This window comes from Nomascus leucogenys, chromosome 19 (genome assembly GCF_006542625.1).
Source record: "Nomascus leucogenys isolate Asia chromosome 19, Asia_NLE_v1, whole genome shotgun sequence".
Classification (NCBI taxonomy): domain Eukaryota; kingdom Metazoa; phylum Chordata; class Mammalia; order Primates; family Hylobatidae; genus Nomascus; species Nomascus leucogenys.
In genome coordinates, this window is record NC_044399.1 from 74,225,521 (window position 1) to 74,251,623 (window position 26,103).

The window sequence follows — 26,103 nt, forward strand, 5'->3', positions numbered from 1 at the left end:
TGAGACGGAGTCTCGCTCTGTTGCCCAGGCTGGAGTGCAGTGGTGCCACCTTGGCTCACCGCAACCTCTGGCTCTGGGGTTCAAGTGATTCTCCTGTCTCAGCCTCCGAAGTAGCTGGGATTATAGCCATGAGCCACCACGCCCGGCTAAGTTTGTATTTTTAGTAGAGATGGGGTTTCTCCATGTTGGAGGCTGGTCTCGAACTCCCGACCTCAGGTGATCCGCCTGCCTCAGCCTCCCAAAGTGCTGGGATTACAGGTGTGAGCCACTGCACCTGGCCAGTGACTTCCTTTTAAGAGAAAAATGTGCTGGTAAGGCAAGCTGATGAACTAGTGCTTAGGAAATGTGGATGGTGACCCACTCCAGGAAATGGCAACTGAAACACAAGGGTGACAACCACGAGTGTGTGTGGCACAGTCTCTCCCTCCATGGTCAGCGGGAGTCCCTGACACTCGTGGGAGGCTGGCCATGGGCTGGGGTGGTGGCGGGATGTGTGTGGCCTGGGGTCCGTGAGAGTGCTTCCACCTGTCCATTACCCTGCTGCCCGTCACTCTGCTCCCAGCGAGGAGGAGCTCCGGGCCTGCTGGGACATTGCCTGGGAGGCGGCACAGCATTGTAAGATGCTCTGCTTGGCACCTGCAGGCTGCCATTTTGGGGAATCAGGCCCACAGAGGGGCCTTCTTGTGGGCACTCCCTAATAACACTGTCTTTGTGTGTCCTTCCCCCGATGGAGGCTGTGCCTCCTGGGCAGGGACTATGGTTTCATCACAGGGCTTGGTACCTGGTCCATGTTTGTTGAATGACTGAATGAGTAAATGGAGTCACCAACTTCTCTGCATCTCACAGCCTCCCTTTAAGATGGAAAAAACTGAAGACTATTTCCGAGTAACTGGAGAGATCCTGTCTGTGTTAGGAGGAGTCTACTTCTTTTTCCGAGGGGTAAGCATTCCTTCCCACATTGTGAATTTCCATTATCACCAAAACAAAAAGCCAAGAGAATGCCTCAGTGCTCACTCACTTTTTAATTCATCAGACACATAATGGCCCTGGTTGGGGAGCTGAGAGACGCAGAGGTGAAGATGAGAGCCCTTCAGTCAGTCACCGCGGGGCGGGAGGGTGCTCAGGGCATCTCCATGGGCCCAAGGCAGGCAAGCTTGAAAATAGATACTCCAGCCACTCCACGGAATGGAATATTTAATTACAGGGGTAGAGCGGAGGCCTCTTAAGTGATAGGATCATGACTGGTAGTTTTTTAGTTAAACCAATCTGTTAAAGCTCTGAGCAATGAAGGAAATCTCCATGCATACTAGAATCTTTTTTTTTTTTTGAGATGGAGTTTCGCTTTGTCATCCAGGCTGGAGGCTAGTGGCACGATGTCGGCTCACTGCAACCTCCGCCTCTTGGGTTCAAGCAATTCTCCTGCCTCAGCCTCCTGAGTAGCTGGATTACAGGCGCCTGCCACCACACCCGGCTAATTTTTTTGTATTTTTAGTAGAGACGGGGTTTCACCATGTTAGCCAGGATAGTCTTGAACTCCTGACCTCAGGTGATCCACCTGCCTCAGCCTCCCAAAGTGCTGGGATTACAGGCATGAGCCATCACACCAGCAAGGAATTGTTTTATTTTTAACTGGAAACTCAAACATGTGCAATCCTTGGCCATTTTTTTTTTTTTTTAATGCAGGAGTAATCTTTTCTTTGAATGTGGGACTCACTGTTTCAGATTTTACGTCACCTTTCTTGCAAAAACCATATTTATATAATCTAAGATTTCTAGTTTCAGCTTCTTTAAAGAACAGTGGGAACTTAGATGCGTACAAAAACAGTCTGAATGTAGAATTTGAGATGATCATGGTTTGTTTGTTTTTTTTTTTAATTTTTATAAGATGGGGTCTTGCTGTGTCACCCAGGCTGGAGTGCATTGGCGTGATCATGGCTCACTTTAACCTCCGTCTCCTGGGCTCAAGTGTTCCTCCCACCTCAGCCTCTGGAGTAGGTGGAACTAACTACAGGAAGCCGTCACCACGCCCGGGCTCCACTGTGACTTTTTTTTTTTTTTTTTTGAGACGGGGTCTTGCTCTGTCGCCCAGGCTGGAGTGCAGTGGCACGATCTGCGCTTACTGCAAGCTCCGCCTCCCGGGTTCACGCCATTCTCCTGCCTCAGCCTCCCGGGTAGCTGGGACTACAGGTGCACGCCACCACGCCCGGCTAATTTTTGTATTTTTAGTAGAGACGGGGTTTCACCATGTTAGCCAGGATGGTCTCGATCTCCTGACCTCGTGATCTGCCCGCCTTGGCCTCCCAAAGTGCTGCGATTACAGGCTTGGGCCACTGTGCCTGGCCTTCGATTGTGATTTTTATCCCCCAGTCTTTTTTGGTGTAAGCTCTATCCAGTTTTTTTTTTAAGTCACTCACCTTTATGGAATTGTTCTGTCATCGAACTTTGTCTTCACAGAGACAACTGTCTTTCTTTTCACACTCATGGCTTACATTACAGTAAAGTACAGCACCACAGTAGCAAGTGTGGCTGGAATGGCAAAAGCAGGATTGGCCTGTGGGAGGGAGCAGAAGTGTGGGGGTGTCTTGGACAGGACTCACGGCTGACAGTGGCGGCTCGTTACAAGAATTTTTATTTTAACACTTACTTAAAATTAAGAAAAAAGTATGCACGGCATGTGAAAAATTAAGAAAAAAGTGGCTCATGCTTGTAATCCCAGCTACTTGGGAGGCTGAGGCCAGGAGTTTGAGACCAGCCTGGGCAACATAGTGAGATTCTGATCTCTTAAAAAAAAAAATAGGAAAAAGCTCCAATTAGAAAGAAGAAAACAATTTGCTCAATTCAATACAGCAACTGATAACATTTTAATGATTTTCCTTCCTGTCTGTACTTCTGGGTATAGTTGTAAATCCACTGTGTAATTTTTTTTTTGAGACGGAGGCTCGCTGTCACCCAGGCTGGAGTGCAGTGGCACCATCTTGGCTCACTGCAACCTCTGCCTCCTGGGTTCAAGCGATTTTCTTGCCTCAGCCTCATGAGTAGCTGGGATTACAGGTGCCCGCCACCACGCCCAGCTAATTGTTTTGTATTTTTAGTAGAGACTGGATTTCACCATGTTGGCCAGGCTGGTCTCGAACTCCTGACCTCAGGTGATCCATCCACCTTGGCCTCCCAAAGTGCTGGGATGACAGGCGTGAGCCACCGCGCCCGGCTTCCACTGTGTATTTTTAACCATCTCTACTGACTGGGCCACGTAGTGTCACCCATTGGCCTGACCCATGCCGGTCTGCTCTTTTCACAATCTGTGCTTTCACACATTCGGCCACCCCATTGTGGTGCCATTTAGGAAGCATCTGAGCGCTCACCATTTAGCCACATCGAGCATTGCCTGGGATCTTACTCTCTCTGTTTACCTGCAGATTCAGTATTTCCTGCAGAGGCGGCCATCGATGAAGACCCTGTTTGTGGATAGCTACAGTGAGATGCTTTTGTAAGTGACACTTTGACTCATTCCCAGTCCAGTCCCCAGGTGACCGAAGTCAGTTCTCACTTGAGCTCTCACTCACGCCGGGCCTGGCACACAGTGGACCTCAAGGAACATGCTGAGGGAATGACGGAAGGCACTCAATACATACTCGGGGGACGAATGAATACTGAGGGCCTGCTCTGTGCCAGGTATGTGCCAGGGGCCAGGGATTGAGAAACCGTGCCGTGAGTTACAGTCCAAGTGAGACGGACCCTCGTTCACCTTCCCACTCGTTGTCCATCCATCTGCCATTCGCGGGGTTGGCCCTGGAATACTGGATGAAACAGACATGGCGCCCGCCTTTGGGGAGTTTCCTATCTTTAATGGGGGGTTCTGCAACCTTGACACTGTTGATATTTTGGACTGGATAGTGCTTAGTTGTGGTGGTGGTGGTGGGGGCTGCCCTGTGCGTTATAGAATATGTGGCGGCATCACTGGCCTCTACTCGCAGATGCCTGGAGCTCTTCCCCATCCCCCAGTCTTGACAATCAAGAACATTTCCAGATATGGCCAAAGGCCCCTCACTTGTTTTGGGGGGTGGTGCCAGAATCACTCCTGGTTGAGAACCGCTGCTTTAGGAGGAAGCAGATGAGTGAAAGCACAGTTCTAGAACAGTTTGGATGGCCGGGCGCAGTGGCTCAGGCCTGTAATCCCAGCACTTTGGGAGGCTGAGGCGGGTGGATCACTTGAGGTCAGGAGTTCAAGACCAGACTGGCCAACATGGTGAAACCCCATCTCTACTAAAAATATAAAAATTAGCCAGGCATGGTGGCACGCACCTGTAATCCCAGCTACTCGGGAGGCTGAGGTGGGAGAATTGTTTGAACCCGGGAGACGGAGGTTGCAGTGAGCCCAGATTGCGCCATTGCATTCCAGCCTAGGTAACAGAGCGAGATTCCATCTCTAAATAAATAAATAGAACAGTGTGGATGTGGCAGGAAACCTCCTTCCTTCAGAAAGTAAGCCAGAGCCTCAAGCCCCAGTGTGCACCGAGGGCCTTCCAGGACCTGTCTCCTGGGATCTCGGCTCAGAGCCCCTGTCCTGAGCTCTTCCCTCCTGGAAGAGCAAGGAATAATTTCGAATCCTCTTGCAGCTAGCTTGTCCGTAGGACTCACAAACCGCATCCTTTCACCCAATTTTTTTTTTTTTGGACAAGTAAAACTAGAATCAGCTTTATTTTACATGATCGTGAAAGGTACACTTTTTTTATTTTAAATTTTTTTTAACGAATTTAGATTTTGGGGTATATGTGCAGGTTTGTTAGGTGGGTATATTGTATGATGCTGAGGTCTGGGGGTCTAATGATCTGGTCAGCCAAGTAGTGAACATAGTACCTGATAGGTAGTTTTTCAACCCTTGTCCCTCTCCCGGCTGCCCCACTTTTGGAATCCTAAGTGTTTATTGTTCCCGTCTTTGTGCTTGTGGGTACCCAGTGTTTCGCTCCACTTATGAGCGAGAACATGTGGGATTTGGTTTTCTGTTTCTGTGTTAATTTGCTTAGGATAATGGCCTCCAGCTGCATCCATGTTGCTGCGAAGGACATGATTTCATTCTTTTTTACGGCTGCATAGTATTCCGTGGTATATACGTACCACATTTTGATTATCCAGTCTACCATTGATGGGCACCTGGATTGATTCCATGCTTTGCTATTGTGAATAGTGCTTTGATAAACATAGGAGTGCAGGCATCTTTTCGGTCGAATGGGTTCTTTTCCCCTGTTTTCCCCCAATCTTGAGATACCCATACTTTAGCCCCAAAAGGCAAACTCAAGAGGCAAGGTCTGTAGGTTTAGCACACACTGATTTACCTGCCTAAGAGAAGCAATGTTCTACACAGCATTGCGATTCTCCTGCCTCAGCGTCCCCAATAGCTGGGATTAGAGGGGTGCACCTTGTCCAGCTAATTTTTGTATTTTTAGTAGAGACGGGGTTTCACTGTGTTGGCCAGGCTGGTCTTGAACTCCTGACCTCAAGTGATCTGCCTCCCAAAGTGCTGGGATTACAGGTGTGAGCCACCACGCCTGGCCACTATATATCCTTTTATGTACTTTATTTATTTATTTATTTATTTGAGACAGAGTCTCGCTCTGTCTCCCAGGCTGGAGTGCAGTGGCATGATCTCGGCTCACTGCAACCTCCGCCTCCCGGGTGCAAGTGATTCTCCTGCCTCAGCCTCCTGAGTAGCTGGGATTACAGGTGTGCACCACCAGGCCTGGCTAATTTTTTTTTTTTTTTAATTTTTAGTAGAGGTGGGACTTCACTATGTTGGTCAGGCTGGCCTCGAACTACTGACCTTGTGCTCCGTGTGCCTCGGCCTCCCAAAGAGCTGGGATTAAAGGCGTGAGCTACTGTGCCTGGCCTTTATGTACTGTATTTATATCTGTGCTTTATACATAAGGAGAGTGAGATTTTGCACAGCTCCTCATCAAGCCAGTTTCTGCTCCTTGGGGACGATGCTGCTTCCACGGAGAACGCCTGGGCTGAAGGAGTCAGGACAGCCCAACCCTAGCTCCTATCGCGGCCTGCAGTCTGGGTCTCTGAGCAGCCTGTGGCCTTTTGTTCTGGGGGTGCCAGGCCTCCCGGGTTCCCATAGACGGTGCTTTCTGCCCCTCCACCCTCAGCTTTCTGCAGTCACTGTTCATGCTGGCCACCGTGGTGCTGTACTTCAGCCACCTCAAGCAGTACGTGGCTTCCATGGTGTTCTCCCTGGCCTTGGGCTGGACCAATATGCTCTACTACACCCGCGGTTTCCAGCAGATGGGCATCTACGCCGTCATGATAGAGAAGGTGGGTGCCCTGGGCCCCAGTGGGTCTCCTCAGAGCCCGCTTACCTCGTCGGCGTGTGAGATGCTGACCCAAGAACTCCACCCATCCTGCCTGTCGTGCCTGGGAAGGGGCTGCTTTAGCCCCCAGCCCATTTTCCAAGAATCAAGCAATCTTGCCCTGACCCAGGTGTGTGTAGGGGGGGGGTCCCCTGAAACCTGACCCCTCTGCACACCAGGCCTCCATCTCCCGACCAGAGCAAAGGCCATGGGGGAAGGGTGGGTGACTCCCTCATGACCCCTGAGCTGAGAACCAGCAAAGCAAACCGTCCTGCACGTTCTCAAGATGCATCCCCAGGCCGATGCGGCCCAGCTCTTCTCTCAGCTCCTCCTGGGCCTGGCCTGGGCTCTGATGAGCCCGCTGTCTCCTGCAGATGATCCTGAGAGACCTGTGCCGTTTCATGTTCGTCTACGTCGTCTTCTTGTTTGGGTTTTCCACAGGTAATGAGCTTGGTCAGGGTTGGGGGAGGGCAGGGGTCCGGCTTGGCTGAGCCTTCTGAAGACTCTGCCAGGAGCTGAATGAGAAGGCACCGGGTGGGCAGTTGCGTGTCTGCAGGTGACTGAGAGGGTGGACAGAGGACACACGGAAATGAGCCCCAGGACTTGGCCACGTGTTATATAAAATGCTTTAAGAATTTTCCAGGCTGGAAGTGCTGTAGCTGCCGCACAGCATTTTGGCTCAGCTGTTTTTTCAACTTTTTTTTTTTTTTTGAGATGGAGGCTCGCTCTGTCGCCAAGGCTGGAGTGCAGTGGCGCGACCTCGGCTCACTGCAACCTCCGCCTCCCGGGTTCAAGCAATTCTCCTACCTCAGCCTCCCGAGTAGCTGGGACTACAGGTGCGCACCGCCATGCCCGGCTAACTTTTTGTATTTTAGTAGAGATGGGGTTTCACCATGTTGCCCAGGCTGGTTGCAAACTCCTGACCTTGTGATCCACCCGCCTCAGCCTCCCAAAGTGCTAGGATGACAGGCGTGAGCCACCGCACCTGGCCTTAGTCTCCTTTAATCCAGGGCAGTTCCTGTGTCATCCCTTGTCATTTGCGACCTCAGAATTTGTAATGAGTAGAGGCCAGTGGTTTTGACAATGTTTCTCAATTCGGGTGTGTCTGATGTTTCCTCATGATTATAGCCGGGCATCCATTTTTGGCCAGAATATCAAGAAGCGATGTGTGTCTTCTGCTGTGTGTTTTATTGGGAGTCACGTGACGTCTGTCTCACTTCTGGTGACGTTAGCTTTGATGACTTGGTTTTGGTGGATCTGCCGGACTTTTCCACTATAAAGCTACTATGTTTACCTTTGTAATGGATACTTTTCAAGGAGATGCTTTGAAACTATGTGACTAGCCTGTTTCTCATCAGGCTTTCACCCAGGAGTTTTAGCAGCCGTTGATGAGTCTTACCTGAATCACTTCATCCTATGATGGTGGCCACATGATGATTTTTTTTTTTTTTTTTTTTGAGAAGGAGTCTCTGTCTGTCGCCCAGGCTGGAATGCAGTGGTGCCATCTCTGCTCACTACAACCTCCGCCTCCCAGGTTCAAGCAATTCTCCTGCCTCAGCCTTCTGGGTAGCTGGGATTACAGCTGCCCATCACCATGCCCGGCTAATTTTTATATTTGTAGTACAGATGGGGTTTCACCATGTTGCTCAGGCTGGTCTCGAACTCCTGACCTCAGGTGATCCGCCTGCCTTGGCCTCCTGAAGTGCTGGGATTACAGGCGTGAGCCACCGCGCCCGGAGAAGATGATCTTCTAACTCCATCATTGCTTCTGCATTTATTACCTGGCGTTCTATTATAGAGGAGAGCTAACCATTCCCCATTTCTATGTATTTATTTGTATCAGAATGGCCTCATGGAGTCTTGTGTTTTCATGGATTCTCACTTTGTTAAATGGGTTATAATCCTTACTATCCTCTTTTATTTTATATTCAAATTGTCTGAGATTAGGCACTGGAGTCTCTTCCAGCTGGCTCCTGTGCTCTTTTGACATGTCCACATCTTTTTTTTTTTTTTTTAAGATAGAGTCTCGCTCTGTTGCCCAGGCTGGAGTGCAGTGGCGCGATCTGCAACCTCCGCCTCCCAGGGTTCACACCATTGTCCTGCCTCAGCCTCCCGAGTAGCTGGGACTACGGGCACCTGCCACCACGCCCGGCTAATGTTTTGTATTTTTAGTAGAGACGGGGTTTCACCATGTTGGCCAGGCTGGTCTCAAAACTCCTGACCTCAGGTGATCTGCCTGCCTCAGCCTCCCAAAGTGCTGGGATTACAGGCGTGAGCCACCACGCCCGGGGCCTCCACATCGTTTTTTGAGCACTGGACCCTGCTTTGATGCTCATCCGAGTCCCACAGTTACATGGTTCACGTGGTGCATCCTCCCTGTCCCCACCCTGCCACTTGCGTTGGAATCTCTGGCTGGGAGGGATGGGCACCTGTGACTAGGAGAGACCTAATAGGTGTGGGCTCTGGCACCTGGGTCTGAAGGCCCTGCATTTCAGTAGGTACAGGAAGGGAGTAGGCCAGGGGGTTAGTGGATACTGATAGGCAGCAACCGTGATGCATAGCTGCTGCAGAGGCTCTCAGGCTCTGGGCCACACTTCCCATAGAAGCAGGCAGCACATGGGGAGAGGTCATTTTGCTCTGAGCTGCTCAGTGCTCATGGAGCAAAATGGACCTCTGAGGGATGCAGGCCAACAGGGTGTGATAGACAAAGCAGGTGTGGAGCCAGAGCCGACATGTATGGTTAAGCAGGTTGTGCACTGCACAAAGGTGGCTGTATTCACATTGCACATAGAGATTTATATATTTATTTTTCTAGCAGATGATGATAAAATTCTTAAAAATATACTATGAAAAATTTTTGATAGTTTTAAAGAAGGGGTGCTTTAAAAATAACTTCTCACAAAGTTATTTGAGGCTGAGCAGGAGGGTGTATGTCAGGGGACCTGGGATATTGGCTTCTATCCAGTGGCACCCCGCCCTCCCCGTGCCCTGTAGCGGTGGTGACGCTGATCGAAGATGGGAAGAACGACTCCCTGCCGTCTGAGTCCACGTCGCACAGGTGGCGGGGGCCTGGCTGCAGGCCCCCCGATAGCTCCTACAACAGCCTGTACTCCACCTGCCTGGAGCTGTTCAAGTTCACCATCGGCATGGGCGACCTGGAGTTCACCGAGAACTACGACTTCAAGGCTGTCTTCATCATCCTGCTGCTGGCCTACGTAATTCTCACCTACATCCTCCTGCTCAACATGCTCATCGCCCTCATGGGTGAGACTGTCAACAAGATCGCACAGGAGAGCAAGAACATCTGGAAGCTGCAGGTGGGTGGGTGGGTGGGTGGGGGCAGTGTGTGGCCAGGAGGGTGTGGGCCTCTCTACCCGCTGCCTTACCCAGCTGGGCACATGAGCCCTGCAGGATTTGAGGAGGGAGCAGAAAGCCCGGCCAGGCCCGGGGATCCAGCCTCAGCACCTCCCTCAGTGGACTTCCAGCAAGTTCCCCAGCCCAGCACCTGCTCAGGGGCAGAGGAGCTCAGCTGGGGTTTATAGACACCGTGCTTGGCTGTGGTCCGGGTGGTCCTGGAGGGAAGAAGGGGGAGGGCTCAGCCCCACAGGGCATCCACCTCAGAGGAGCCTGGTGTAAGGTGGGCACCAGAGGCCAGACTCGGGGGAGCAGCTACCGTGAGGCAGGGCCCTGACAGCTACATTTCTGAGCCCCGTGGGTCACATCTGCATCCCCAACTACTAATAGTAAGTTTTGTTCTTATGAAGAAGCACTTTCTCTGTGATAGGGACTGTACTAAGTGTCTGTCTCACCTGATCTCATTTAATCCTCACAACAGTCCTGTGATGTGGATTCTATGACTGTTCCTTTTTATTTTTTTTTTTTTTTTTTTTTTTGAGACGGAGTCTCGCCCTGTCGCCCAGGCTGGAGTGCAGTGGCGCAATCTCGGCTCACTGCAAGCTCCGCCTCCCAGGTTCACGCCATTCTCCTGCCTCAGCCTCCCGAGTAGCTGGGACTACAGGCGCCCGCCACCACGCCCGGCTAATTTTTTTGTATTTTTAGTAGAGACGGGGTTTCACCGTGGTCTCGATCTCCTGATCTCGTGATCCGCCCGCCTCGGCCTCCCAAAGTGCTGGGATTACAAGCGTGAGCCACCGCGCCCGGCCCTTTTTTTTTTTTTTTTTCTGAGATGGAGTTTCGCTGTTGTCGCCCAGGCTGGAGTACATCGGCGCGATCTCGGCTCACTGCAACCTCTGCCTCCTGGGTTCAAGCAATTCTTCTGCCTCAGCCTCCCTAGTAGCTGGGATTGCAGGCGCCCGCCACCACACCCAGCTAATTTTTATATTTTTAGTAGAGATGGGGTTTCACTATGTTGGCCAGGCTGGTTTTGAACTCCTGACCTCAGGTGATCTGCCTGCCTTGGCCTCCCAAAGTGCTGGGATTACAGGCGTGAGCCACTGCGCCCGGCTATATGCTCTCAGCCCCTACCCTATGTTGCCCCTTGTGAGCTCCTCAGGGCAGGGTCTGGGACACTCCGTATCACTCCTGGGGCTGCCCTGCCCAGGCCCAGCAGGGACCAGTGGCACCTGGACAGGTCTGTGCCCCTTGCATAGAGTGTACCCCCGCCAGGCTACAGAAACAAAGCTAGCGTGGAGGGCACTGGACAACCACCCCGGGGGCATCTGGGTCTGGGAGAGCTCCTGGGGAGGTGGATACTGGCAGCCAGGGTGGCCCTGGGATGCACCCTCTGCCCCTCAGCTCCTCTGCCCTTGGTGTCTTCCTGCAGAGAGCCATCACCATCCTGGACACGGAGAAGAGCTTCCTTAAGTGCATGAGGAAGGCCTTCCGCTCAGGCAAGCTGCTGCAGGTGGGATACACCCCTGATGGCAAGGACGACTACAGGTGGTGCTTCAGGTAATGCCCAGGCTCCACCTGAATCAGCTTGGGTGCCTCAGGGCTCCCCTGTGGACACAGAGCCTGCCTCGGCCTCCATGAGGGGCTGCTCATCAGCACAGGAGGCTCTCCCAACGCCAGCTGTAGGGATTGGGGCCGTCCTGAGCTCAGCTGTGGCATGCACCGGGGACCATCTTAGATCTCAGCTGGTGGGGCCCAGACACTGAATTCTGGAAAATTCGAGGTGTCCAGAAGGGGTCGTCTAGCGAGCAGGGTCAGAGCCTGGCGTCCAATATGTAAAGTCCCTGGGCCTCACAGCATGGTCAGAGATCACATCTTTGAGGATGGTGTCCAAAAATCAAGTCCTCTCTGCCCTCCCCAACCCACCACGTCTCCATCCTGATGGGTGGGTTTCTCGGGCTTGGCCTGTGGGCAGAGCCCTCGGCCTGGGAAGCTGGGCACAGCTCTCAGGCTCTCCCAACCCCTTACCCTGCAGGGTGGACGAGGTGAACTGGACCACCTGGAACACCAACGTGGGCATCATCAACGAAGACCCGGGCAACTGTGAGGGTGTCAAGCGCACCCTGAGCTTCTCCCTGCGGTCAAGCAGAGGTGAGGCATGAGGGCCGGTGCTTGGCGCCTCCTTGGCTGGTGGCCTGACATTGGGCAGTGGGAGCTTTGCAGGTTCCCCACGCCTCGCCGGGCTCCTCATTCCCCCAGGACCCAGGAGCTGTAGCAGCTCCTGACGTCGGCCATGAGCACATAGTCAGGGGTTGACTCGAGTGCCTCACTCATGCTGGCACAGCTGACGGCTCACTGGGCCCGTGCAAGTGGCTGTGCCAGCGCCTCCAGCCCAGGCACCTGTCCTCAGCGCTCCAGGGGACACAGCCCAGCCCCGCCCTGCCTCCTTGTATGGGCTGCCCTGCCTCCTCAGCCCTGTCCCTCACTCTGCACGTGTGCATGTGTCATAGCTCTGTGAGGCTGTGCGGACACAAACAGGCAGACGGGAACACTTGTCGCTCATGGACACATTTGGGCAGGTGGAGAAGAGGGGGAGGGTGAGAAGAGGAAAAGGGATGCCTTGAGCAGAAAAACCCCAAGGAGGCCGGGCACAGTGGCTCACGCCTGTCATCCCAGCACTTTGGGAGGCTGAGATGGGCGGATCGCCTGAGGCCAGGAGTTTGAGACCAGCTTGGCCAACATGGTGAAACCCCATCTCTGCTAAAAAAATACAAAAATTAGCCAGGCATGGTGGCAGTCACCTGTAATCCCAGCTACTTGGGAGGCTGAAGCAGGAGAATCGGTTGAACCTGGGAGGCAGAGGTTGCAGTGAGCCGGGATCTCACCACTGCACTCCAGCCTGGGCAACAGAACGAGACGCTGTCTCAAAAAAAAAGAACAAATAGAAAAACCCTGAGGAAAATTACTACCAGAAAGAAAGCTGTTTAACAGTTACTGGGAAACATTTAATAGAAAATATTAAATAAATGTCTAATTGAGGACACTTACTTAAAAATGAAGCAGGCATAGTTTATAGTGGACCAATTTTGAGTTATAATTACAACCCTGAACACTTTGTTTTTGAATTACTTTGTATTTAATTGTAAAAAATTGTGGTAAAATATCTATCTCCTAAAACTTGCCGTTTAAATCCTTTTTAAGTGTACAGTTTAGTGTCATTAAGTACATTTACATTACTGTACAACTCTCACCACTATCTATTTCCAGAACTTTTTTTTTTTTTTGAGATGGGGTCTCGCTCTGTTGCCCAGGCTGGAGTGCAGTGGCGTGATCTGGACTCACTGCAACCTCCACCTCCTGGTTTCAAGCGATTCTCCTGCCTCAGTCTCCCGAGTAGCTGGGATTACAGGTGCGTGTCACCAACGCCTGGCTAATTTTTGTATTTTTATAGTAGAAACGGGTTTTCACCATGTTGGGCAGGCTGGTCTCCTGACCTCAGGTGCCTCACTCATGCTGTCACAGCTGACGGCTGACAGCTCACTGGGCCCGTGCAAGTGGCTGTACCAGCGCCTCCAGCCCAGGCACCTGTCCTCAGCGCCCCAGGGGATGCAGCCCAACCCCGCCCTGCCTCCTCAGCCCTGTTCCTCACTCTGCACGTGTGCACCCCAGCACTTTGGGATGACAGGCGTGAGCCACTGTGCCCGGCCTTTTTCCAGAACATTTTAATCATCCCAAACGGAAACTCTGTTCCCTTATAATAACTCCATGTCCCCTTCCCTCTGACCCCTTGTCCCCTGGCCCCTATTCTGTTTTCTATCTTTATGAAAGTGGGACAGAGACGTTAAAGGTTGAGTAGTACTGAGGGCCTCAGAGGCCCAGAGACCTTCTTAACACCCCTTAAATACTCTGAGCCCCTCTCTGGTCACCCTCATGCAGTCACACCATGAACTAGCACAGCTCAGCTCTCAGCAAGGAATTGTGGGGAACCCATCTGCCCCAAAGACTTCTGGGCTTCCACCCCCATAAATCCTTCCTCCTCCTCTCCTGTGCTCTGATCCACAGATTCTAGCTGCTTCCGCTGCCCAGCTCTTGATTTCTTCTTAACTCAAAGGCAATTCCATGCCCTTCTTCGACTGCAGCTCCCTGTGTTGTAGTTGGGGAAATTGTCCCTAGGCAGAAAGTTAGGGAGATCACAGGGCTCCCCTTGTGAATTTCACTTCTCTTGGGAATTGCAGTTTTTATTTTTTATTTTATTTTATTTTTGAGATGGAGTCTTGCTCTGTTGCCCAGGCTGGAGTGCAGTGGCACGATCTTGGCTCACTGCAACCTCCGCCTTCTGGGTTCAAGTGATCCTCCCACCTCAGCCTCCTGAGTACCTGGGACCACAGGCACCTGCCACTACACCTGGCTAATTTTTTTTTTTTTTATTATACTTGAAGTTCTAGGGTACATGTGCACAACATGCAGGTTTGTTACATATGTATACATGTGCCATGTTGGGGTACTGCACCCATTAACTCGTCATTTATATTAGGTATATCTCCTAATGCTGTCCCTCTCCACTCCCCCCACCCCACAACAGGCCCCGGAGTGTGATGTTCCCCTTCCTGTGTCCATGAGTTCTCACTGTTCAATTCCCACCTATGAGTGAGAACATGCAGTGTTTGGTTTTTTGTCCTTGCAATAGTTTGCTGAGAATGATGGTTTCCAGCTTCATCCATGTCCCTACAAAGGACATGAACTCATCATTTTTTTATGGCTGCATAGTATTCCATGGTGTATATGTGTACACCCGGCTAATTTTTATATTTTTAGTAGAGACAGGGTTTCACCATGTTGGCCAGGCTGGTCTCAAACTCCTGACCTCAGTCGATCTGCCCACCTTGGTCTCCCAAAGTGTTGGGATGACAGGTGTGAGCCACCGTGCCCTGCCTTTTTTTAATGTTTAATTTTAAAAAATCTTTAGCTGCTAAGTTGGTGTTATTTGAGGGACTGCCGTTTTTCACTGCCTGATGTCCTATCTCTGAAAAACATTTGCTGCACGTATGTTGCCTAGTTTTGTGATCGTTGACAGCAGGATAGCTAGCCCAGTACTAGATACTCCATTATAGCTGGAAGCGAAAATCTATTTTATCAAAGGCTCGTTTTTAGAAAACTGCTCGAGGGCTCCATCGGTTTTTCCACAGGCCTCTTGCGATCGTGTGCTTTTCCTGTGAGTTTAGTTAGAAGCAATCCCTGCATCCCGTAATAATGCTTATTGATGATCTCTTTGTCAATTGTTAACTGGTCTAACTTTGCCAGAGAGCTATTGAAAGATAGCTTTGCGTGTGATTTGAGTAGTTTTTCGGTGTCACTCTTGTTGATTTAGTGACATCCCACATCTTTGTCAAGATTTGCTGTTTCACTTGGCAGTTGATTTTATTACGTTTGCATGACACTGTGGGCGGTTTACAACACTGCACATTCACTGTGATATTTATAAAGACATTGACCCAGTGGCAGGGATATACACATCCATGTTAACGGGGGCAGGGATGGGGGATGGTTGGAGGCTGCCTGATTGCACCTTTATAATTTTTTGTTTTTTGAGACGGAGTTTTCTTCTGTCGCCCAGGCTGTCACCCAGTGGGCCTGGACCCAATCCTGCCTCTTTGGCTGGTGCTCATCACCCAGAGCTGCCCTGGTGTTGAGCCACTCACAGGACAGGCCTCGGCGTTGCTCTGTGGAGACCTCCTTTCCCTCCCACTTGGGCAGGGAGGAGATGGAGGCTGAGAGCGGCAGGCGATGGGCTCTTGTGAGGCTGCAAGCAAGTCGGGGTGGGATGGAGGTAGAGAATTTAAGGAACAGCGAGAGTGCATGAGGCTCTTTGAGCAGTTGAGGGAGGAGGACGTTGCACCGATCCAGGTGCCTCAGGAAGCACTTGCATGCCTGGGCCTCCTTTTTTTTTCTTTCTTTCTTTGTTTTTTTTGAGACACAGTTTTGCTCTTTTTGCCCAGGCTGGAGTGCAGTGGCGCAATCTCGGCTCACTGCAGCCTGTGCCTCCCAGGTTCAAGTGATTCTCCTGCCTCAGCCTCCCAAGTACTGGGATTACAGGCATGTGCCACTATGCCCAGCCATTTTTTTTTTTTTTTTTTTGTATTTTTAGTAGAGATGGGGTTTCACCATGTTGGCCAGGCTGGTCTTGAACTCCTGACCTCAGGTGATCCACCCACCTCGGCCTCCCAAAGTGCTTGGATTACAGGCGTGAGCCACCACATCCGGCCTGGACCTCCTTTTATCTGGAGACTTGGGAGGCCAAGAAGTGAATGTTTTGCTGCATCCAAGGTAGTAATAGTGTTTTACACTTCAGTTTCAGGCAGACACTGGAAGAACTTTTCCCTGGTCCCCCTTTTAAGAGAGGCAAGTGCTCGAGATAGGCACTCTGCTCAGCCTGAGGAAGTTCATCTGCGACAGTTTTCAGGGTCTCTGAAGCCAGAAGATGCTGAGGTCTTCAAGAGTCCTGCCGCTTCCGGGGAGGAGTGAGGGCCTCACGCAGACAGCACTGTCAACGCTGGGCCTTAGGAGACCCCGCTGCCACGGGGGGCTGCCGAGGGAACACCAGTGCTCTGTCAGCAGCCTGGCCTGGTCCGTGCCTGCCCAGCATGTTCCCCAGTCTGCACTGGACAAGCTGTGGGAAGCATTCTTGGAAACATGGGGAGTGACATACATCCAACCGTCACTGTGAATCTCCTAACAGACTTTCAAGTTTTAACTCACTTTACTAAACAGTGTGGATGGTCAGTCTCTACTGGGACATGATAGGCCCTTGTTTTCTTTGATTGTATTCTTTTTTATTTATTTATTTATTTTTGAGACAGACTTTCACTCTTTTCACCCAGGCTGGAGTGCAGTGGCACAATCTTGGCTCCCTGCAACCTCTGCCTCCTGGATTCCAGCGATTCTCCTGCCTCAGCTTCCCGAGTAGCTGGGATTACAGGTGCCCGCCACCATGCCTGGCTAATTTTTTGCATTTTTTTTAATAGAGACGGGCTTTCACCATGTTGGCCAGGCTGGTCTCGAACTCCTGACCTCAGGTGATCTGCCTGGCTCGGCCTCCCAAAGTGCTGGGATTACAGGTGTGAGCCACCACGCCTGGCCGTTTTCTTTGATTTTATTCTTTTTTTTTTTTTTTTTTTTTTTTGAGACAGAGTTTCACTCTTGTTGCCCAGGCTGGAGTGCAGTGGCGTGATTTTGGCTCACTGCAACCTCTGCCTCCTGGGTTCAAGCGATTCTCCTGCCTCAGCCTCCCGAGTAGCTGGGATTACAGGTGAGCACTACCACGCCCGGCTAATTTTTGTATTTTTAGTAGAGACGGAGTTTCACCATGTTGGCCAGGCTGGTCTCGAACTCCTGACCTCAGGTGATCTGCCCGCCTTGGCCTCCCAAAGTGCTAGGGTTACAGGCGTGAGCCGCTGCGCCCGGCCTTCTTTGATTTTATGTTACTAGGAGCAAAAGTCAGCGAAGCCCAGGAAAACACGTTTGGGAACAAACCCTTCCTTTGATGGAAAATGCAGAAGCCCTTCCTCTCTGTGTTGTGCTGGCTCCTCTTACCTGCCCGGGTGGCTTGGGGGTGTTGGTGTTTCCTCCCTGGGGAAGGTGGGGGAGGCCGTCCCACTCCCAGCTCTGACAGAATCAAGCTGTTGCAGGAGTGCCTTCTTCCTCCTTCCTTACGATCAGTCACAGTCTCCAAAATATCAGCTCGATTGCTGTTCAGGTTAAAAGTACAGAACCACATCCCAAAGGTACCTGGTAAGAATGTCTGAAAGATCTTCCATTTGTAGGGACCCCAGTCCTGCTTCCCCGCAATGGCACATGCTTCTACTCCATCCATACTGGCATTCTCAAATAAATAGATATGTATACATATATATCGTGTCAAGTGTAAAGTTTGTGCTAGGGAATGGGCTGGCATACCTAAGTGGCTTTGTGTAGGCTGCTTGTGGATGCATGTGTGTACACGTGGGGGTGTGTGTGTGTGTGCATGCATGCATGTTTGTGTGTGTGTGTGCATTCTTATGGTTGCATTCCTGCTATAATGCAGAAATGAATAGTTGCAACAGAGACCAAATAGTTTGCAAGGCCTAAAATATAAAAAGTTTGCCTAAAATATAAAAAACATACTATCTGGCCCTTTACAGAAGAGTTTGCTGACTCTTCCTTTATAGAATAGAGCTTAAGAGACAGATACTCTGAAAGAGACGTCTGTTCCAGACATGGGCAGCTTGTGATAGTATCTGCGGAGTGTAGAATGAGTTGTTTAGTTGTGGAATTATTGGATGTTGGTTCATGAAAGGATGAACTTTGGCTGAGGCTGGGGCTGGGGCCCTACCAGGAGAGGTGTTTTGGGAGAAAATACTGGGATCCCTCCTCCCTATTCTCTGGCATCGTGTCTGCCTCCACATAGGAGGCCCCACAGAGGAGCCGAGGGCTGGTGCCCCAGGTGCCTGCGTGTGACCATGGCAAGTGAGCCTGCAGCCTGGAGGAGGGAGGCTGACAGCCGGGATGTGAGGAGTGTTTCTGAAGGTGCTCCATGTGCATCTCCCTTTAAGTCTCCTAACAGCTCGTGAAGAAGCTATTATTAGTTCCCTTTTATAGATGAGAAAATCAAGGTTCCAACAGTGAGTAAGGTTGCACAGCCAGTAAACACGTTGCCTGGATTTGACCCCAGGCAGTCTGACTCCAAAGCCTGGGTCTTAACTGCTGTGTCAGGCTGCCTGGCAGAGAATGTGCTGGGGCATGCCAGCCTATCCTGGGCCAGAGGGAGGTAGGAGGGCTTCTCCCTTCCTGCCGTGGGCCTGGGGCTCTGTGCTTTACCTGTAGGCCTTTCTTAGAAAATGTGTGGGTGTCAGACAGCTGCAAACTTCTGCAAATTGGATCAGCTTTTTGTTTTGTTTTTGAGACAGAGTCTTGCTCTGTTGACCAGGCTGGAGTGCAGTGGCGTGATCTCGGCTCACTGCAACCTCTGCCTTCTGGGTTCAAGGGATTCCCCTGCCTCAGCCTCCTTAGTAGCTGGGATGACAGGCGCCTGTCACCACGCCTGGCTAATCTTTGTAGTTTTAGTAGAAATGGGGTTTCACTGTGTTGGCGGGGCTGGTCTTGAACTCCTGACCTCAAGTGATCCACCTGCCTTGGTTTCCCAAAGTACTGGGATTACAGATGTGAGCCACTGTGCCCAGCCTGGATCAGCTTTTGAATTTACTCAGCACTGGAAGGGATCCTGTGGTTGTACTTCTGCAAAACTAATGATAGAAATTTTTTGTTATTAGATCGGAAACCTGAGATTGTTTAAGGAAGGACATACCTGCAATTGCTATGTCTTCTTTCTTTTTTAAAAAATTAATAAGCTTTATTTTAATTTTTTTTTAGACAGAGTCTTGTCTTGCCCAGATGGGAGCGCAGTGGTGTGGTCATGGCTCAATGCAGCCTCAAACTCTTGAGCTCAAGCGATCCCCCTGCCTTAGCCTCCTGAGTAGCTGGGTCTACAAGCGTGAGCCACCACGCCTGGCAATTTTTTTTTCCCCTGCAGAGATGGGGTCTTGCTATGTTGCTCAGGCTGGTCTTGAACTCCTGGCCTCAAGAAGTCCTCTCACCTTGGCCCCACAAAGTACTGGCATTGCGGTGCCAGCCACAGGGCTTGGCCAGCTTTATTTTTAGAGCAACTTTAGGTTCACAGCAAAATTGACACAAAAAAGATAGAGGAAGTTCTCATACACCTGCTGTGCCCACAACCTCCCGAGCTACTGACATCCCGCCGCAGAGTGGTACATTGTTACAATCAGTGAATCGACATTGATACATCATCATCATCCAAAGTCCAGCTCAGGCCTGTAATCCCAGTACTCTGGGAGGCTGAGGCGGGTGGATCACCAGAGGTCAGGAGTTTGAGACCAGCCTGGCTAACACGGTGAAACCCCGTCTCTACTAAAAATACAAAAATTAGCCAGGCGTGGTGACGCACGTCTGTTACCCCAGCTACTCGGGAGGCTGAGGCAGGAGAATCGCTTGAACCTGGGAGGTGGAGGTTGCGGTGAGCCGAGATTGCGCCACTTCACTCCAGTCTGGGCGACAGAGTGACTCTGTCTCAAAAAAAAAAAAAAAAAAAGAAACCAAAATACAAAAAACAAAGTCTGCTGGGGTCACTCTAGGGGTTATAGATTCCATGGGTTTTGACAAATGTGTGACCTGCGTTTATCATTATAGTATCATACAGAGGAATTTTATTGCCTAAAAATCCTCCATGCTCCACCTATTCATTGGTCCCTCTCTCCAGCTCCTGGCAACATTGACCTTTTTTTTTTTTTTTTTGAGATGGAGTCTCGCTCCGTGGCCCAGGCTGGAGTGCAGTGGCACGATCTCTGCTCGCTGCAAGCTCCGCCTCCCAGGTTCACGCTATTCTCCTGCCTCAGCCTCCCGAGTAGCTGGGAGTACAGGCGCCCACAACCACGCCTGGCTAATTTTTGTATTTTTAGTGGAGATGGGGTTTCACCGTGTTAGCCAGGATGATCTTGATCTCCTGACCTCGTGATCTGCCTTCCTCGGCCTCCCAAAGTGCTGGGATTACAGATGTGAGCCACCGCGCCCGGCTAACACTGACCTTTTTTTTTTCGAGACGGAGTTTTGCTCTGTCACCCAGGCTGAAGTGCAGTGGTGCAATCACGGCTCACTGCACCTTTGACCTCCTAGGCTCAGGGATCCTCCCACCTCAGCCTCCTGAATAGCTGGGACTATAAGTGAGAGCCACCATGCCTGGCTCAGTTTTGTATTTTTTGTAGAGATGGGGTTCTGTCATGTTGCCCAGGCCAGGTCTTGAACTCCTGGCCTCAAGCAATCCGCCTACCTTGGCATCCTCAAATGCTGGGATTACAGATGTGAGCCACCGTGCCTGGTCAGCCACTGATCTTTTACTGCCTCCATGCTTTTGCCTTTTCCAGCATGTCATGTAGTTGGCATCATCAATACAGTACATAGCCTTTTCGGATTGATTTATTTTACTTAGTATTATGCATTAGAGTTTCCTCCATGTCTTTTCGTGGCATGAGAGCTCATTTCTTGTATTGGAGGATAACATTCCATTCTCTTGGATGTAGCACTCCTTTTTTTTTTTTTTTTTGAGACGGAGTCTTGCTCTGCCACCCAGGCTGGAGTGCAGCGGTGCAATCTCAGCTCACTGCAAGCTCCGCCTCCCAGGTTCACGCCATTCTCCTGCCTCAGCCTCCCGAGTAGCTGGGACTACAGGCACCCGCCACCATGCCCAGCAAATTTTTTTGTATTTTTTGTAGAGATGGGTTCGTCATGTTGCCCAGGCCAGGTCTTGACTCCTGGCCTCAAGCAATCCACCTGCCTTGGCCTCCCAAAGTGCTGGGATTACAGGTGTGAGCCACTACGCCCAGCCGGATGTACCACTCTATCCATTCACCTACTGAAGGACATTTTGGTTGCTTCCAAGTTTTGGCAATTATGAGTAAAGTTGCTATAAATACCTATGGGCAATTTTTGTATGGGCATAAGTTTTCAGCTTCTTTGAGTAAACACCAAAGAGTGTGATTGCTGGATTGAATGGAAAGAGTATGTTTAGTTTTGTAAGAAACCACCAAAGTGTCTTTCAAAGTGGCTGCCCCGTTTTACATTCCCACCAGTGATGGCTGAGGGTTCCTGTTGCTCCACGTCCTCATCAGTATTTGGTGCTGTCAACATTTTGGATTTGGGCCATTCTAAAAAAAGTATGAAGTGGTCATTTTATCTTTTCTCTTTTTTTCTGTTTGTGCATGTGTGTGTAATTTAAACTGAATAGAATTGACCAATGTGTTGTATGCATTTACACTATAGCATGTTATATTTTTGTTCTGATCATACTCCTTTTCACTTTTCCATTCTTTTTCTTTTTTCTTTCATTCTTGTTTTTTTGCGGGAACAGAGTCTTGCTCTGTTGCCTGGGCTGTGCAGTGGTGCAGTCTCGGCTCACTGCAACCTCTGCCTCCTATGTTCAAGCAATTCTCCTGCCTCAGCCTCCCGAATAGCTGGGAGTACTGTGTGCAGCACCTCACCCGGCTAATTTTGTATTTTTAGTAGAGATGAGGTTTCACCATGTTGGCCAGGCTGGTCTTGAACTCCTAGCCTCAGGTGATCTGCCCGTCTCAGCCTCCCAAAGTCCTGGGATTACAGGCGTGAGCCACTGCGCCCAGCCTCTCTGTTCGTTTTCTTTATTAATGCTCTCTTAAAACAAAATGGTAAAAACAGGAATGAAACAAAAAAAATCGTTGTACATCATGCTATTGATTTATATAGTTATGCTTTTTAAAGTTTATTTTTAATGGACAAATGAAAATTGTATATATTAACAACATACGACATGATGTTTTGATATATGTATACAGTGTGGAATGGCCAAATCAAGTTGTCTAACATACGCAGCACCTCACTCTTTGGTGTGATGAGAACACTTAAAAAATCTACTCTCTTGGCAACTGTCAAGTCTACTGCTGTCTCTGTCTTCATGTCCTTCCCTCCATCACCTGGAAGCAGGATGAGCCACAACCCAGAATCCACTGTGGGCAGCCGCTGAGCTCTCCTGGCTCAAGAACGGTGGTGGCTGCCAGGACCCTCTCCTGGCCGTTGTCCGGGTCAGCCTGCTCGGGCGTGAGGCTGGTGTTGGAGGTCGGCCTGGCTCCCTCTCTCCTTCCTCACTGCACCGAGTAGGGCGTATCCTAGAGTGTGTGGGGGGACCGGCCCCTCCTTGCTTGCCACCACCTTACAGAGACCCCCTTTTCCCCTTCTCCCCCTGAGCGAGTGGAACTTGTGAGCTTTTGCTTGGGCTCGGTGTCTGCAGGGCTTGGGAGTTTGGGGAGGTGGAGGGGGGCTGCTCAATGCCGCCTCGTGTGTCCTCTGTGGGGTGCTTTACAGAGGCAGAGGACGGCCCCTGCATCGTGCAGATCGACGCTGCTGGCGAAGGCTTCCACTCTGAGCTCAGTCTGGCGGGCTGGGCACACATGGGGCACCTCGGGACTGTCAGAAAGTTAGACCTCGGGGGAGCGGAGTTGGGGCAGGAATATCCGGAGGCTGCCCTCTCCCTCTCCCCACCTGCCTCCCACCGCAGGCCCCAGCCCCGTCGCCCCTGGTTGTACCAATTGGGAAGTTTCCTTCTCGGGACTGTCGCCTCTCCAGGTTCTGTGTGTTCCATCCACTGCCAGAGAAGGATCTGCGATCATAATGAAAGGTGAGCACAGCGTGGCTTATGGCTGCCGCCAAGAGTGAGGAGTCAGACACTGTCGGGGGGCAGCTCCTTCATCCTTCCAGGCTCCCAGGCATTGGGGCGGCTGGGAATGAGCACTAAAGGTCACCTGTGAGCTGGCCAAGATGGGGTGGGCTGTGCTAGTTGGGCGCCTGCAGAGTGAGACTCATGGCCACACACTCCTGTGGCTGCTGTGTGGACCCCAAACGCAGGACAGAAACCCCACCAGGGACCTGAACCCTGGCAAGGCTCAGCCGGGGTTAGACAGGCAGGGGCACGGCCATGGTGTGGGATCCTGGCTCACCCAGTGGGTCTGTTCCTTTCCATCATATTGGTGACAGCCCGTGGTGTGGGTGCTGGCTCAGCCTAGTGGGTCTGTTCCTTTGCATCATATTGGTGACAGCATCCCCACCAGGCCACGGGCCATGAGCCCTCTGAGGCTGGGCCAACACAGCCCTGTGGGACTCAGGAGTCAGGGCCGCCCCAGCGGCCTGGAGTCACTCAGTGCGCCGCAGCCTGGCTTCGCGGCCCCATCTCTGCTCAGCCCACTGGGTCTGTGTGTTGCCCAAGCTTCTCACCGCTCCTTGAGCGTGCCGTGCTCCTGGCCTCCGAGCCTCTGTGGGCGTGGCTTTCTCTTGTGGCCTCTTCCCTCCTTCCGAGTCCAGGCAGATGCTCCCTCTTTCCCGAACCCGTTCCCTACGCCCCGTCAGAGGGACTTCCTCCTGCCTTGGGGGTCTCAGCCCATTTTGTCCTGATGCCCCCACCTGGTGGGTCATGGTTCCTGCCTGAGCCTGTGTCCCCTGTGGCCCACGAGGGTGGGCACGGCCTTCTCCAGTTCTGAATCCCTCGTGGTCCACCTGCGTCCTTGCCACGGCCTCTCCCGTGGGCTCTTACCATGTGCTGGGTTAAATGGGGTTGAATATGGACCATCTAAGGGGCCGAAGCTGCTGCTTCCGTGTGTTTGGGGCAGGACTGGGACGGGCTCGGGCTTCCTAAGTAGTGACTGTGACTCCACTGGGTGACCTGGCTCCTGCTGCCTCTCATAGCAGAGCGGGGGTCCCCTTCTTCCTTGCTGGGCACAGGGCACACCTCTGGGTGGGAGACAGGGGCCTTTTTCACCAGCTCCCACCTGCCCTCTGAGAAAAGGCATGAACACGAGCAAAGTGGAAGCACTGACATTTGGCAGCAGCCGCTGGAGGCAAACCGGGGGGGCACGGGGCTGGGTCGGGAGAGGGCGAGTGAGCAAGTGGCCGGAGGCCGTGGTCAGCCCCAGATCAGGCTTTACTGGTGGAGTTTCAGGCACAGTCATGAGGTTTCAAATTGTGAGTGGGAACTTCAGGACCCCCTGACTTCAACGGCAGAAGCGGTCTCCTGCTTCACCCACACCTGCAAGTCTGGTCTGCCCCTTACCGGCCACGGGTCCTGCTCTCCCATGGCCTAGAAGCCTCACCTGCCTCCTGCCTCCTCCCCAGGCCAGGCAGCTTGTGATGATGCGGGATTGAGAGGCTCACAGCTGGGGACTTCCCTGCCCATCAGGCGCCAGCTCCGGCCGCGTCAGCAGAGACTTCCTGCTCTGTCCCAGCCGTGTCTTGTCCGCCTCTCGCCCCGGGGAGCAGGTGTGCAGTTCCTGAGTGACGCCAGACACACAGAGCCATCCTGACCTCACTCCACCCACTTCACAGCTGCAGCCTGGGCCAGGAGAGATTCCTCCTGTGACGCCCTGGCCTTGGAGAAGGGCACCCGGGCAGTTGCTGGGAGAATACATTGAGATGACAAAAGCAATCATAGCTAAGAGCCGACATTGTTTATTGAGTTCTTGCCGTGCCCTGGGCCTTGTTCTGGCCCTTTCTACTTGCACTTGTTGAAGCCCCACGATAACCTTGCAAAGTGGGTTTATGAAGCACGTTTCACAGATGAGGAGACTGAGGCTCGGAGAAATGACCTGCTAAGGTCATTCAGCCAGGAAGGGGGTGAGGCTGACACTAAGGGCCATGATGTGTGACTGCCGGTGGACAGCATTAAATGGGGACTTCTGTCCCCGAGAGACCTGATCCCAGGAACCGACTTTTGAGAACAAGTGCCGAGTCTTGGGGCTGGCCGCCCTGAGGTCAACCAGGCTAGGCCTGGGCTGTGGTGTTCCCTCCCAGGGGACAGAGCAGAGCGCTTGACCCTTCATTAAGCCCTCCCGCCTCTGTGATCTCTTTGGCTCTTCACGGCACCCTTGGAAAGTAAGTGTTATCATTCCCATTTCCTAGTTGGGAAAACGGAGGCCTGAGACGGGCAGTCCCTGGCCAGCATGGAATGCCAGAGAGGGAGGAGTTGGACCCAGAACTTCGACCTTGGCACCTTCGGCCTCCCCTGCCTTTTCTCCGGTGGGGTGAGGCTGCTGTGTGGGTGTGGGGGTGACTCACACGGGCCACGTGGGTGGGCGGGTGCTGCAGCTGTGGCTGGTGGGCGTGGCCTGCCTGGCGCCGAGGGCAGGTGGCTCAGCCAGTTCTGCCTCTGATGCCTCATTCCAGCCATCCCTCTGCCTGCAATGAGAGCTTCCCGCCGCCTCAGCCACAGTCCCACCCGGGGGCCTTGGGCCCCAGACATGCGGTGATCTCAGGGCAAGGGTTGCCACGACCACCCAGAACCTCACCAGGTGAGTCTTCCGTGCAAAAGGCAGCTGGTGATCTCCAAGGCCCCTGGGGAGCCCAGAGCGTGGCCCTCAGAGGTCCTCTGGGCCATGTCTGCCCTTGGCCAACAGGCCTTGGGAGGAGGGTTGGAAGAAGCTTGGGCCCCAGCCAGGAAAGCAAGGCCATGCGCTCTTGGCTGTAGGGATGTGTGAGAATACAGGTCCTTACGGACTCAGAACATTCCCCTGAGGTTTGGGGATCCTGGGGAGGGACATCTCAACCTCACCACTGCTGAGGGGTAGAGGAGAGGCTCCTGCTTCCCGAGGCCGGCCCAGGGAGGCGGCTTTCTGGGGCAGGAGTGTGATGGGAGTTCAGGATGGGAGGAGGTGGCCCCACCGCGGGAGACAGACGGGGCCCAGGCATCTCACAGGTGCTGAGTCAGCAGCTGTGGCTCCGCGGCCTGGTGTATCGCATGGGAAAGGCCATTTCAATCAGTGTCAGGGATTGGGAGAGAAAGGGA

The 26,103-nt window shown here is 52.1% G+C and overlaps 2 protein-coding genes across 6 annotated transcripts in view; both read left to right on the forward strand.

The window, feature by feature from the left end:
* The window catches only part of TRPV1 (transient receptor potential cation channel subfamily V member 1), a 43,391-nt gene extending 25,786 nt beyond the window's left edge, over positions 1–17,605 (forward strand). For 2 of the 4 annotated variants that reach the window (XM_030800716.1, XM_003277837.3), the window contains 8 exons: positions 847–939; positions 3,417–3,487; positions 6,147–6,312; positions 6,722–6,788; positions 9,342–9,664; positions 11,131–11,258; positions 11,734–11,849; positions 16,048–17,605. In XM_030800716.1, the coding sequence (XP_030656576.1) occupies positions 847–939; positions 3,417–3,487; positions 6,147–6,312; positions 6,722–6,788; positions 9,342–9,664; positions 11,131–11,258; positions 11,734–11,849; positions 16,048–16,220 (1,137 nt within the window). In that variant the 3' untranslated portion in view covers positions 16,221–17,605. The remainder of the gene's footprint in view (positions 1–846; positions 940–3,416; positions 3,488–6,146; positions 6,313–6,721; positions 6,789–9,341; positions 9,665–11,130; positions 11,259–11,733; positions 11,850–16,047) is intronic. The other 2 variants (XM_030800718.1, XM_030800719.1) reach the window with 2 other exon arrangements.
* A 7,685-nt stretch (positions 17,606–25,290) lies between these two features.
* TRPV3 (transient receptor potential cation channel subfamily V member 3) overlaps positions 25,291–26,103 on the forward strand; it is a 42,713-nt gene continuing 41,900 nt past the window's right edge. The window contains exon 1 of one of the 2 annotated variants that reach the window (XM_030800074.1): positions 25,291–25,609. In XM_030800074.1, coding sequence (XP_030655934.1) covers positions 25,471–25,609 — 139 coding nt within the window. In that variant the 5' untranslated portion in view covers positions 25,291–25,470. The remainder of the gene's footprint in view (positions 25,610–26,103) is intronic. The other variant, XM_030800075.1, reaches the window with a different exon arrangement.